The following is a 14,654-nucleotide window of genomic DNA, read 5'->3' as shown; positions in this document are numbered from 1 at the left end:
ACTAAGTTATGCTCAGTACTAAGCTATTTATTTATGCTTACTATTTATATATGCTTGTTACACTTCTGGTTAAATGCTAATTGTATTTCATTGGCTCTGGACCTGTACGCTGCACAATGACAATAAAGTTGAATCTAACCTAATCTAATCTAAGTTCATATGTTCGTTTTTAGCTCTTGGCACTTGAAATTACACAAACTATTGTGTAAAATAAGGAAAAATAAGTATTTTGTTGTCAGTTAGTGGGTGTGGGGGTTAAATTTCTCATTGAGGGCAAATAGAATTTAGTGAAATAAAAAATAATGGTATAAATCAGTGATGCCCCCCGTGTCTCTCTCACTCTGCAGGTGAAAACGCTGGGACCTCTCGGTGGCGGATCAGAGGACAAGCTCTCCATGTTCATGGACCTGGTGGACGGGGTCTTCCTGCATAAGATCATGACACAGATGTAAGCACCAATGCACCACTGGGCCTGCCAAAAGCGTGTTAGGGGTGTGATGGGGAAGGAGTGTATGTGTGGCAGAACTGTGTGTGTGGTAGGATGTGATTGGGTAGCTATGTGTGTGTTAGGGTGAGAGTAGGGAGCAGACCGCATGTGTGTGTTAGGGTGTGATTAGGCAGCTCTGTGTGTGTGTGGTACAGTGTGAAGAAGCTGCAGCATGTGTGATGGGGTTTGATTTTGGCATGCTGTGATGATGAAGCTGACGAGATTGGTGTTATCTAGCATCATCATCTTGACTCTGTCTCATAATGTGTCTTTAGACCACATCCTGACTTCCTCCTTGCACATGGCTGAGTGAACACAGCAGGGCCAAACTGAGCAGGAAAGGGTGTAGAGTCAGGGTTGCTATTTCACGTCATGTAAATTTATTTATAGACTACATTTATTTGCAGTTTGTGTGAGTGTAGTTTGTTTGACTGCTGCTATTTGCTGTTAGTATGGTAGTATATTCAGCTGGTTGTATTTGTGGTCAGTGAAAGTTCAGGATTTTTAACGAGTGGTGTTGTGTTGCTAGGCTGATCTGTATCTTAGCAAGCTTGTGTCAAATATACATTAATTGTAGAGTGTCTGTGGGCCTGGGAGACATTTGCACAGTGGGCCTGTCTGCTTTGTTTAGCTGTGAACAGTGAGGCATGGCCACATGATCCAGTCTTGCAGCGCGGAGCCAGGGAGAAAGATACTGTCTCACTGCACAGGAAAAACTTGGCCTTTCGATGTGTGTTGCATCCCAATGAGAGAGCTGCTCTTTTCAGGGAGGGGAGAAATGTTGGATGGTGTGTGCTTTGTGATAGTGCGGCTGGTTAAAATCCAAGTGATTTCTGAGCCATGCTATAGCCTGGACCACTGAAGATTTTCTTAATTCTAGGGTTTGTTTCTTCCTCTTGTTTTTTTTTCTTTGGGCGCTGACCTGCCCACATGTGTCAGTGTGAAGCTGGGTGGGCTGCACTGACTTTGTGTAAAGCGCACAGTGGAGTTCTGTTCTGTTGTTGTCCAGGTGGGAAAGTGTACGGTGGAAGAGAGCTAATGTAAGAGGAAGCGTGAGTCGGCTGTGTGCTGCAGTGGTTCACACATCAGCTGCAGGTGTCTGCCTCGCTGGCTGGGTGGCAGTCACTCCGTTTCTGTCTGTGTTTGTGTCTGTCTCTCTAACTGACTGACTGGCTGGCTGAGTGAGTGTGTGTGTGTGTGTGTGTGTGTGTGTGTGTGTGTGTGTGTGTGTGCACCTCTCTGTCTAACTGTTTGTGTATCTGTGTGTGTGACTGAGTTAGTGTGTCTGCTCCCCTGTTAGTCTGCCTGTCTGACTGAATGCGTGTGTCAGCCCCTCTGTCTGTCCGTCTGTCTGTCGGTGAGAGTGGGGGCTTTTGCCATGCTGTTTGCTATACTTTCACTTTCTCCCTGATCACCCCAGGGGCCCCAAGAGTGACCTTGTGTGGGCTGAGTAAACCGTAGCTGGAGGTTCACACACAAAGTGTGCATTTGAGCAGCCTTTCTGCCTGCATGCTTGTTTTGGTCTCAGGTGCAGAGGGGCCTGCCAGTGAGGTTTCCTAACTGTCACAGACAGGAAGTGAGCACTGGGTGCATAGGGGTGATGGCTGTACCTGCAGCAGCGTTTGAGATGGGTCTGCAGCTTCGCTGCCTCAGGCCTGCAGGGTGGCACTAAGCTCCACTGGAGAGAGCTGTGGGATTTCGAGGGCTAGGCCACAATGGTCTCCCCTGTAAAACCAGCATAGCCCTCTGCGATGAACTTCACGCAAATGCGGTTTGGTATGGAGTTTAACAGGCGCCTGCACTGGCCTAGTGTCATCATAGAATTCATTTCCCATTTAACTAGCTGATGTGCTTGTTTATCTGTTTGACATGGCATTGTGCTAGAGCAGGTCTGCATTTCCCAGTGTGTCAGTGTGGTTTGTAATAATTTTTTATCTGTTTTATCTTTTTTTTATCTGTTCTGTGGAAATATGTTATGAAAAAGGTCGAAAATGAGCCAGGATTGGGGTATTACTGAAGTGACACGTCCATCCCATCCACTGGATAGACATGTGTGGACCAGACAGACAGATGGCTGTGGGTAGTTTAAGCCCCTTACACTCTCTGTATACCATTGCATACATCTGTTTATTTCCTCATCTGCCCAGTTCCATTCTGGTAACCCCAGGTGATCCACTAAGGGGCTGGACCAGCGAGCCAGGTTACAGTTTACAATGTCATTCTCTCTTTCAAAGCTGCAGTTGAGTTTTAGACTGTTTTTAGCGCAAACATTAAAATCCCCAGAAGCCGAGTTCGGAGTGAGATACAGGCGTCCATTCAGAAAACTAGTCAGCAGTATCACACACTGAGTAATTTAGTTCAGGAAGGATTTAACTGCAGCCTCCCGATGGTGCTCTTTGTGAGCCCCCCCCGAACACTCGTTTATCAGAGAGGGGCTTCTACACTTCCATAGTGAATTTATGGATGTGCACAGGAACTGTGCTGTTGACCCATGCATGCTGTGCAGGTTACAGCAGGAGACAGGGAAGAGAGGGAGAAAGTGGCACGTGACCACTGAGGTCAAAGGTGGGTTGGGTTAGGGGTGTAAACCAAGCTGGGTTGCTGTGTAATTATGCCTAAAATATAACATGCTGGGAGTGCATGGACTAATGGAGTGTGCCATTAACTCTTTAATAAAGAGCCTGTATTTATAATGAAATAACAAACGTCTGTCACTGTGCTATAGTTGGCCCCTTGTGTTCCTGGGGAGAGCCGGATGAGTTCACGGCGGTATCCACAGTGAGATAAGCTGTATGGACTGCGGGGCTTTACACAGTCACGCACGTCCTTTCCCCCCCTCAGTTACTTTTTGTGAATGGGGAATGGGGAACTTTCCACGTTTGACCCTTTTTAATGCCGTTTCATTGATTCCAGTGGGATGGTAATCGACACCCCTCTCTCTCTCCCTCTCTCTGTCCCTCCCCCGACCCTCTTTGTCTTTCTCTCCCCCTCCTAACACTCCCCCCACCACCCCCCCAACCCCTTCCACCCCTCCCCGGCCAGCGTCTGTCTCTTTGTGCTCCACCCAGCTGTGCTAACGGTCCAGCCCCCTGTCGTCCCTCAGTCCTGTCCTTTAACCCACTTTCTCCCGGCCTGCCCCTGACGCAATCCCCCGACTCCCACTCCCTGCTTTAATGAGTGGGCTTAAATTCCCACTCTGGGCAGACAAAGAGATTATGAACTGTATTTGGGTTGGTCGTAGTGGCGGGGGGGCAGGGTAGGGAGATACCCCTGTCAGAACAATGAACATGGGACATATGTGCTGCTCTGTCACGCAATGAGCTCTCTGTGGAGACAGACCAGTGAAGTGACTGACACAGATCTGTCTCCCTTCCATGTGGTGGTTGATGAAAGGGTTAATGCGGTCATTTGCTATGCTGCGTTGTGCCTGTGAAATCTTCCACTGTTAGTTCCACCACCATCAGCAGTCCTGAATCTGAGAACAGTCTCTCAGCCCTGCTCTTTTGATCTTTGAGTGGGGTAAGACCGGGCCGCTCTGGGTCTGGGGTTCTGACAGAATCGCGTGTATGTGAAACTCAGCACAGATGGGTGCGTGTGGACCGCTCCGGTTCTGTTTGCCCGGCGGTTCCACAGAGCAGCAGGAGACTGAGCAGGAAGGGGTCTGGATGCAGCCCTGCCTTGATTTATTTGCCTCTAAAAAAACCCCCTGGGTGCGAGCCTGCCACCGTCGGTATGGCTACAGCGGAGAGAGGGTGGCTGGGGGGATAAGGAGAGGGAGGAGGGCAGGATTCACAGCCACACACTGGGCCCGCGCAAAGGAACAGGGAAAGCAGAGTCTAAACAAATTAAATGTGAGGAAGAAAAAAGGAGAGAAAAAAAAAACGTTTGCGTCACCGGCACCATGCTAACTAAGGCCTTTTCAGAGAGACAGGATGCTGAGCCAAACTGGCGGGATTTGCATGCAGTCGCCACAAAGCAAATGTAAATGAAGGAAACAAGCAGCTTCTATCCGGGACCTGTAAACTGCGGCCTGCTCCGGGTGCCCTCCGGTCTGGCCCGCATGGTCCAGCAGTGCGGGAGCGGGGCTGTCTGACGGTTGTACGGTGGCGGGTCCATGTGACCTCATCACCCTCTTAACCTGAGCAGACATCCTGTGTAACTGTGGGGTTCTAGATAAAGCAAAGCTGCTAGCAAGGCGCTATGTCACCAGCTCACTGAGGCACACGAATAACAGACAGAATCTGCAGCTGATGGTAAGACTCGTCAGCACTTCAAGGCCTTTTGTAAAGCACAACAATCCTAATTCAGCACAGGTTTTCATGCCAGTAAAGTCTGTTTCAGCTTCCAGTAGGGCTCTGAGTGTTGCTGAACTTCATGGTGGTTATAACTGATAGATAATGAAAAAAACAATCTGTGTTTAACCATGTGGTGAGTCATCGTGGAAGGGAAGGCTTGCACTGTGGCTACTGCTAATCTTTGCCTTACATGTCCCCTTCCTCCCCACCAGTGACCCAAGTCCCACTAACCAGCGAGTGAACAAGCACGTCAACAACGACACCAACCTGCGCGCGCAGAACCTCAACATCATCATCAGACACATCAAGAACTACTACCAGGTGAGCCCCGCCCACCCACTTCCTCTTCCTGTGTCAGTACTGTGTGAGTACTGTGTGAGTATTGTATAATAGGACTGATCAGCGTGGAATGTGTGCCAGACATGGGTGATTAGGGTGCTTTGTGATGTCAGTGTTGTGTCTGAAGTGACCAGTCGACTATAGCTTTCCAGTACAAGAGGATCAGAGGGTATATGTGATGCTTTTTGGTGAATGTGTTTCTGTATGCATGCACTCAGTAATATACCTAACTGTCCTATTACAGCATCAAGGTTAAGGGTTTCAGTCTCTAACATGCTTATACGCGTATGCTCTTACAGTATGCTGCTTGAGGCTGTTTACACTAATCAAATGAATCTTGTGCTGCTATCTTAGTGTCATTTCCTTGAAGGCATATCAAGCTCGTTTTTGCAGATAGCAATTCTTAGGCGTCTAAGCGTATTGCTAATCGACTGAATTATTACTGATAAGACCTTTTGATTATCCTATTTATTTAGCTTCTCAGATAGTTTGTACTTCATTTGAAAAAGGCTGCAAGTAATTCAGGATGAAGGTTACAGATGTCACAGGACGTTGCAACCCAATCTCTGTTTGCTGTTTCCTCTCCTTGCCTACATGATGGTTCATTCTAGGACCAGACGTTTGAAAGTTTCTTACGTGAGGATCATAATTATAGTAATTTAAAGGGGAGCAGTGGGGCGGCTGGTTTGCAAAATGCTTCCAGTTGCACTGACTTTGGAACAGATCCTCAGTGCTTAGTAATTATGTTTTGAAATTCTTAGCTGGAGAAAACACTTCAAGGATCTGCAAACTCCTTCAGCTCCTCTGCAATTTAGTTGAAAGTAAAAGGTATAGAGTGGATGTGCGGGACAGCTTTGAACGGCTTTTTTTGGTTTTGGTGCCTTGGAGGAGAATACCTCTACCTACCTGTGTGGGAGTGATTGGAGGGTCATGTTTTCCAGCAGTGTGGTGTCTTTGACTCCAGTTTTTTCCCAAACGCAACCATGACTGACTTCCACTGCTGGAAGTACTGATTTCTAGCTAACATAGTGATAGGAAACTATTACTTTTCTTAATAATACTGTGACGGAGTGCCGTCACTACGGTTGAGTATGTGCTCTGACTGCCATACCAACGAGCCTGGCTCTTTGGCGTCACGGTCAAAGTCGCATGGTTGGCACCCCGTAGACCCGGGTTTGAGGCTGGGTCACCCTTCGCTACAAATACAATTTCATTTGTTAGTGTATATTTAATCAATAAATCTGCTACCTTGGAACTGAAAGTCAGACACAGAGTGGTCCTCTACAGTGTGGTGTTTCTCCATATATTATTAAACTGTGTCCAGAGTGACTAATCACCTGATAGTTCAGGCTTGGAATTTCAAAAGTATAATCTCTGCCTTGGTAATTGTGTGCATGCCTGTTCGCACCGTGTGTAATTACAGACCTGCCACATATGGATTAGCTGAGAATGTGCAAGGAAACGGTAGAGACAGTTAACAGTGACAGAGATGACATCATGACCTACGTCACAATACAATCACTGTGACAATACAGATTGGGTGAAAGCGGTGGTGGGGGAACGCTGAAGTGCCGTGCCGTGCATCTGAACACCGTGCACAAAACAAGCATCGCTGTTATGAAACCTGGTATGCAGGATGTTTGTATTGTTTGTATTGTTTTCAGCCAAGGTTTTCCTTTAGAAGTCTCTGCAATGGAAAAACTAGTCTGTTCAGGATAAGGCAAGGCACAAATCACTTCTCATCTTTCATTGGGTCATTTTATTAACTGGTTCCTTACTAATGCTGAGAGAGTGATACTCCTGCATATGCTTTGCTAAAAAAATACTGCTAATTTATCAAGACTGACCTATATTATTCTGATGTACTTTGCCCTCTTCCTCCTTTTTATTGGCCACAAGGTGTATGTGTGTGTGTGGTGGCCTGGATGTTTTTTGGGGGTGCTGCCTTATAATGTGAAATGTCTCCAAGTGTGTATTGACGTAGTCAAACTTTGCACTCTTTAATTTACTCACAAGGCAGATTTTTGTTAGTAAAGCTTTTGTAGTTGAGACGTATACACACAGTCCCTAGTCATTTTGGATCAGGCCAGCACTGTGCTGGTGATGTAGGACAATGTGAGTAAATGCACAGGTAATGTGACACTTTTCTTTTATCAAGTAATGTTTGCGGATGCTTTATCACCCTTTTTAAAGGGGTGTGGAGTGGAGTAGGCTGTGTTATGTGTTTATTTAATTGGGTAGTGCCCCCAGCACTGCTGAAAGCTCCGTGTCCCAGAGTGAAAGATTATTGCCCTGCCATGTAGCAGTGGTCATGTTTGTCAGTAATATAAACCCAGCCGACTCTTGCAAGGTAATCCTTCCAAGTTGTGATGTTTTTACCACATGACAAATATAAAGTTTTATAGTGTGTCGTTTAGAAGATCCCTTCTAAGTGCAGGCTGTGGTGATTTTACTTATATTTTAACTTTCCAAAGAGGAGATTTTAAAAAGCACTTCAGAGGCAGTTATCAGTCACCTGTGCAACTTTACTCTGGGATGGTCCTGGGGTGCTGTGTGGATATTGATTTACTCTGGGTGTGATGCAGATCAAAGTGCACCAGTGTGTCACAGGGTCGGGGGAGCAATCTGGAGGTTACAGAGGAGGAGCCTTATGTTTGATTGGCAGGAGGGACCTTCGACCCGCCCCTTTCCTGACCTTCATACACAGCCTGCCTAAGGCCTGGATCAGTTGAATGTCCAGTCACAATCCGTGTGGGATTTATTCTGGTATGTTCACTTTTAAGGAACAGAGCTTGCTGGCTTCATTGCAGAAGTGTGTCAAACACATGCTAATCAAATGCATGATTTTCCATTCAGATTAGTCTTTTTTTATTTGCCTGAGTCATATCTTATCAAACTTGGGAAACCAGTTCCTTTATACATACATGCAATTGTGCCACAGCAAAAATAAGCAAGCCTAGCCCCTGCACTTCCATCTCCAGAATGCTCTAGGGCTTTGAACTTTGGCATGTTGGAAAAAGCTTTATCTGATGGGATCAGCTGTAACCCTGGTGGTGTTACTTATAAAGCAGGAGAGAAGGACTGACTGTTGACATCATGTGCTCTATTTTGGGTCACCATGGTTTAGGAATATATGCTTGCCTAAATAATTTAATAATGCAAGGCCCAGCAGGCAAAGCCTCCCTTAAGCAGTGGCAGGGAACCTAAATGAAACAAGGAAGGGCCAGCACTGTGGCTTAATACAAGGACTGTAGCATTTTTAACTTAATGTTCATTTTCTAAGAGTGTATAGTAACTGACAGCTAACAGACATGTCCTTGTGCTTGGAATAAAATTTTTTCATTTTTATTTAAGTAGAAGGCAGGAACTGAAATCCTTTGAAGTTTAGAACTTAATATGTAAGAATATGTATATTATATTAATACCTAGCAAATCCCCTCACTTGCTCTTCTGATTTATTGTACAATAATCCTGTTTTGGAAATCTTTCTCTGTAGTTTTGTCACTCAGTTTGGATTCCACAGTTGTACAACATTAAGCACACCTCTTTCCAACACCCTCAAATGCAATAAGACCAATGTAATCCTTCAGTACACCCGCAAGCAGCCGATGGCAGGTTTCACTGTGCAGCTCAGTGACGTGAATGCCGATTGGAGGATAGGCACATCTCCACTGACGTCACGTAAGCAACTCGCAGGCACCGTCTGAACTGCTAGAGGGGGGTACCATGGCAAAGTGCAGGACCCTGGCCGATGGACCTCATCTTACCATAGCAGACTGAAGCCAGTTGTGTTCCACCACTGTGTACACACAGGCATTGTGAGTGAATGATACAGCTCAGACTCAAACCCCAGTCTAAGTTATCGGACTTAGTCCACATGGAACAAGTTATGTTATGTTTTATGTGTTATGTTTTTGAGTTTAGACCAAGTTTTTGAGTTTAGACCAAAATTTTAGTGATTCACAGTCAGAGAATTTATGGCATGCATGGGGGCGCAGTACTACTTTAGATCACCACAGCCACATCTGAAGGTAGCATAGCTCTCCTGAGCTGCCCTTAGGTATCTGTTTGAACCAGTCGAGTAGATTATTCGTCTCTCCCTTGACTCAGTGCCGTGTTTTGTGGGAGAAAGCCGGCAGTAGTAGTAGCCACATGTAGTGCCTGCAGTGTTTGGCTGTGATCACTGCTTTAGGCTGGGAGGCTTCAGGGCGGGGCCTGCAGCCTTCTATCCGTGCTACTTGGAGCTTCCTTTAATTGGGCTGTTTAGGGCTGTGTGTCTGGTGCAGCTTCAATTCTGGTTGAGTAGGCAAGGAATTATGGGAATGCCTGTTTCCCGCAGTGCTGGTGGCAGAGGGTTTGATCAGAGGACAGTCTGTGGCAGAGAAACGGCGGGAGAGGTGACCAGCCTTCCACCAATGGGCTCACTGCTGCCAGCCACACCTTCATCATTGTGGATGTTACATGATGGAAGGAAATGGACGCCCCTAGACTTTGGCCTGTGTGCTTTTGTCCTGCTGTTTTGTCTATGGGCATTGTGTAATTTGTTTAGCTTTTGTGTTTATCTAAACTTTGTAAGTTTCGAAAGAAGCTTTTTCGATAACCTTCCTCATCAGCCTTTCAGTTAAAGCCAGACTGGTCTCCTTTTAATAAACCCCCTATTTCATGCTCTAAGTTCATTACAGATTTCTGACTGGAATCTACCACTTTGTTCATGCATGATTGGAATCCACCACTCTGTTCATGCGGGTGAATTCTGGTTCCTGTTCGTTCTCAGACTGGTTAGTGCCAGCCCTGAGGTCCTTGACATTCATATTTTTTGTGTCTCCATCAGTATATTCCCTTCAGAGAATTATGTTGCCTTTTTCAGTTTGCTCTCACTAGAGAAGGGGTTAAGGCTGGCCTTGCCTAACAACACCGTTCTCCATACAGCACCCCACTCCCGGCTGTTTGTGGCCCCAGGGTGCCTGTGACCATGCAGGGGTGCATGCTTGTGGTCACTGTGACTTTTTCACAGCACGACAGCCACACTTGCCAAGCTCAGATCCCTGGGGGAGATTAGCACTGGTGTGTAAACTGTGCATCCGCGCACATGTGTGTGTTTGCGTGTGATAAAGAGACACGTATTTAACACAGGAAGGCTGGTATTATTAGTGAAGCTTTGCTTCCATTTTCTGGATGAGCATTTAAACAGGCCACAGTGGGAGGGTTTTTGTCCCAGCCATTCAGTGCTTCTCAAGGTTGTTCAACGGGCCATAAATCTGAAGTGTCAACGGCTGTGTGGGCGTGTGTGTTTGAGAGAGCGAGAGAGTGAGCAAAAGATGCAGGAAACGAGTGTGATATAGGGCTCAGATTGGCCCGTCGTCACTCTCAGATGAAAGATTTTCCTGTTGGTAAGGGCGGGAGTCCCCCCTCGCTGATGGTTTTGCACAGACACATGGCCTTTTTCTTGTACAAATACAGAGGAGCTGGAGGTGCTCTCTAGAAAAACAAAACGGCCGTATCTTGGCAACTGGGCCTGATGCCACACTCCACCCCCAGCCCCCCTGACTATCCGAGATACAAGAGGTTTGAACAAGGCGTGGCTGGGCCTGGTACTGGATAGTATTGACGTGTTTTTTTTTTTTTTCAACAGGAACAAGGGCATACTTAATCACAGACTGGGTCTTCTGCGGGGGGTGCTTTTAGGGTGAATGAAACTGCCAATCTGTGTGCTGAGCTGGAAATACTGCCGGCTTTTAGATTTAAAACCAAATCCTGTGTCATGTTTTGGTAGGCGAGTCTCGTAGGTTATGTGCCAATTGCTCCAAATATTCAAAGAAATTCCTCCCAGCTGAACTTGGGAGGGTTGAGCTCTCTCTGAAGATGTGAGGGCTCGTTTGGATCGTGCCTCGGGCTGTTAATTTAGTTCAGCTAATACTCTTGAGTTATCTCTGTCTCAGAAGTCACACCTCTATATGCTTACATCACAAGTTTTATTATTATTATTATTATTATTGTTAATATTATTATTAGTAGTAGCGGTAGTAGCGGTAGTAGCAGCAGCAGGTCTGACCGTAAAGACGTGTATGAAAGAGACTTTTATCCATGGTGTCATGAGAACTGCAGGCAGAAAAGCCTAGGATCAGAATAGCACGTGACCGATCAGTGCTGAAGCATCAGGCTGCAAAACAATGCAGAGATGTAAGTATTGCACCATAGACATAAGTGTGCATGTACTGTTTCAAAATGATCATGAAAGACCACTGTACTTCACTGTGGCATACTGGACATAGAGTACTGTACCTAACAACGTACAATATACAAGTGTAAGACAGTAGCTTGTTCTCAGGGCACACCAGTTCCTAACGATGGCCTGTTACAGTACAGCAGGCTCCACTCAGGGTGCAGGCCGCTGGAGTACCAACCGCTAGGCCAGGGACAGGCCTTCCTTCAGGGTGTGAAGAGGCAGCCTGACTGGTGGGTGATGAGGGGGCGCGGAGTGATTCCGCCCGTCCTCCCTCACCATCTTCACTAGCTGCGTTCTGCCAGCAGGGCAGCCATGCGGCACCGGTGCACTCCGGTTCCACCCAGAGCGCCCAAACAATGGGGCGGGGGTGCGGCAGGGGTGGGGCAGGCCCTCGGCCCCTGGCTGTTGTGAGGAGAGGTCCTCCAGCCGAGCGGCTGTAAGGCGACTCCACTCCCGGCACTTTTCATGATGGCGCTGGCACCGGGGACGACATGCGATCCCTCTCTTTCATCAGCCTGCGAGCGGCAGCTACACATCCGCACAACAGCAAGATAAAACTTACAGGGTATTAGCGCGTAGTTATGATGTTTATTCCCTCGGCTTAACAGGATAATTGGTTCTTAGGCTGGCTGGCTGATGTCCTCGTTTAATCAAGACTTCTAGTACAAGGTGTTCTGGCCAGAATGGTGCCCTTACAAGGTGTTCAGGACAAGTAAGGGAGTCTGAAGGTGTGGAATGTTTTCATGGGGCAGTTAAAGTTGTCATGTTGTGTAATTGTAATGGCACTGTTTTCACTCTCCCCCTCTGGGAGACTATGAAGAGTCATAAACCGTTTAGCTGGCAGGTCAGATGTTTGCTCCAAATGCCCAGCTGGGGTGTTAAAGACTGTCGGATCAGCAGCAAGGCCAGGTTCCGAGGAATATGTAGCATGAACACGCAGTCTCATGATGTACATGCTGAAAAATCTCATGAAGTGCACAAGATAATCCCCTTGCCTCTCAAACTTTCATAATCATAACCACAGGTCTCCTTTCTCTGCCAATGATTTTCCGAGCTTAAGCCGATTACATAATCAAAACTTGGAGATGGTGTTTAGAAATGTCTTCAAAATAACAAAGCTGTGACCTAGCTACATGTGTTAAGTAACAGGTTTGCTAGCTAACCTGTAATAACGTTGTGACTGCCAGCAACCTTTGAAGCTGTGTGAATGGCTTACTGTTTGGAAGTTTTAGCTTTGCTGTGGTCATTGTTTGGGAACTATTCATTAGAGTATCATCATTCACAGAGAGTTCAATAAAGCTGTCTGAACATTTTAGCTGTTTTAGTTGTGAAACTGTCTCTCACCCATTAACTTATCTTGGGGCTTTTTTGGCTGGCAAGGTTTTTTATAGTTAACATTGGTTAATTTTAAAGTACAGTGAAACATACTATTCGTTACCAGTTAACTTTATCCTTATGAGCCGAATTAGATATTTGTCAACTCAAAAATAGGTGGTCATCTCAAAAATAACCATTGAGGTGAATGGGCAGTATTCAGTGGCCATAGAAAACATCACAGTTTATGCCTGGTAGTTAAGTGTTTGACTGCAATACCTTTGGCTTAGAGGATTTTGGCCAGGAAAATCATACATAAATAAGGTGGTACTGTGCTGTGTAAGTATGATTACTAAACTCTAATAGACCAGTTATTTTCTGACGGTGGTGTTTTGGTGGGGGTCTGTGCTTGTTTGTCAGCAGGCCCCCATCATCGGGGACTTTCCTGTGAGTGCGCTTTATGTGGCTGGAGACCCAGCAGGGTGTGATTTTAGGGCTCCGCCCGCTAAAGGGCCCATGCACAGGAGCTCCGCTGTGCCACACCGGCCACAAGGTTTTCAAAACCAGATCCCACATTTCTGCAGTCCTGGGCTGGGAAAAGAGGAGGATGTGGTTTTACATCCAGCTCTGTTTCTCTGTGTGCGTGTGTGTGTGTGTGTGTGTGTAAATAAGAAAGAGAGTGGGAGGAAGGGAGGAAAGGAGGGAGTGAATGTGTGTGTGTGTCCGTGTGTGTGTGTCCGTGTGTGTGTGTCCGTGTCCGTGTGTGTGTGTCCGTGTGTCCGTGTGTGTGTGTCCGTGTGTCCGTGTCCGTGTGTCCGTGTCCGTGTGTCCGTGTCCGTGTGTCCGTGTCCGTGTCCGTGTGTCCGTGTGTGTGTGTCCGTGTGTGTGTGTGTCCGTGTCCGTGTGTCCGTGTGTGTGTGTGTGTGTGTGTGTGTGTGTGTGTCCATATGAGCCTGTGTATTTCTGTCTCAGAAGACTTGAAGAGAGGGCGTTTGCTGTTTGTCTGGATGAACTCTGTTCACAGGGGAGAAAACTGGGTGACAGAGAGAGAAGACCTGCTTACTTTCTTAGAATGCGTCCAGCCCACAGTTGACTAGAGGCAGAGGCAGGCCCTCCTGGCTTAACTCTGCGCAGAGTTCGGTGCAGGAAAGGGCGCTTTGAACACAGCCACTGAGCAGCTCTTTGTCGGGTCTGCCAAGTGAGGTTTCTGTTCCCAGAGGTGTTGGCTTTCTGCTGCTCCATTTACCTGGAGGAGCCAAGAGACCTGCACAGAGCTGGAGGAGGCTTACAAACACACACACACGCACACATGCACACACATACATACACATACATACACACACACACACACACACGCACATACGCACATACACACGCACATACGCACATACACACACAGAGAGAGAGAGACCCACCCCTCATACACACACCCAATAAACATACACACAGTAGGTGCGCAAACACATGCAGACAATAGACGTAAACACTTAAAGCACATATTTAGTGAACACACAAACTAACCCCTCCACAGACACACACACATTAAACATATGCACAAGTTTACATTTACATTTATTTATGTTGCAGATGCTTTCATCCAAAGCAAGTGAAGTGTGTGTGTGTGTGTGTGTGTGTGTGTGTACACTCAGACACACACACACAAAAGTGCTGTTGTCATACAAGTTTGAGTTTTTAAAAAATTTTGGTAAAATTGCAATTTTACACTTTTGTCCAAAGGTTGAACACACTGTTCCATTGTTGTGTGAAATTTAAAAAAGTAATCGTAATGTTGCTGCACTGTGTGGGAAAACCACATCCATTTCCATTTGTAACGTGACAAGCATTTTACCAGTCTAAATGCCACTCCATTAATGCGTGTATGTTTTAAAATACAGTGTATGGATTTTGCATATTGACTACTTTTTTTTTGGCCATCAATTTCATTCATGACTGAACTTGATACCCCCGAGTGACTTAACTGGTGAGAGGCAAT

General features: G+C 46.5%; 1 protein-coding gene across 2 annotated transcripts in view; it reads left to right on the top strand.

The window, feature by feature from the left end:
- Positions 1 to 14,654, top strand: part of ccdc88c (coiled-coil domain containing 88C) — a 68,096-nt gene that overhangs the window by 2,584 nt on the left and 50,858 nt on the right. For both annotated transcript variants that reach the window (XM_036541708.1, XM_036541709.1), the window contains exons 2-3: positions 348 to 448; positions 4,995 to 5,103. In XM_036541708.1, coding sequence (XP_036397601.1) covers positions 348 to 448; positions 4,995 to 5,103 — 210 coding nt within the window. The remainder of the gene's footprint in view (positions 1 to 347; positions 449 to 4,994; positions 5,104 to 14,654) is intronic.

This window comes from Megalops cyprinoides, chromosome 12, assembly GCF_013368585.1.
Source record: "Megalops cyprinoides isolate fMegCyp1 chromosome 12, fMegCyp1.pri, whole genome shotgun sequence".
NCBI lineage: Eukaryota > Metazoa > Chordata > Actinopteri > Elopiformes > Megalopidae > Megalops > Megalops cyprinoides.
The sequence above is the reverse complement of the archived record's forward strand: the minus strand, read 5'-3'. Positions and strand labels throughout refer to the sequence as shown.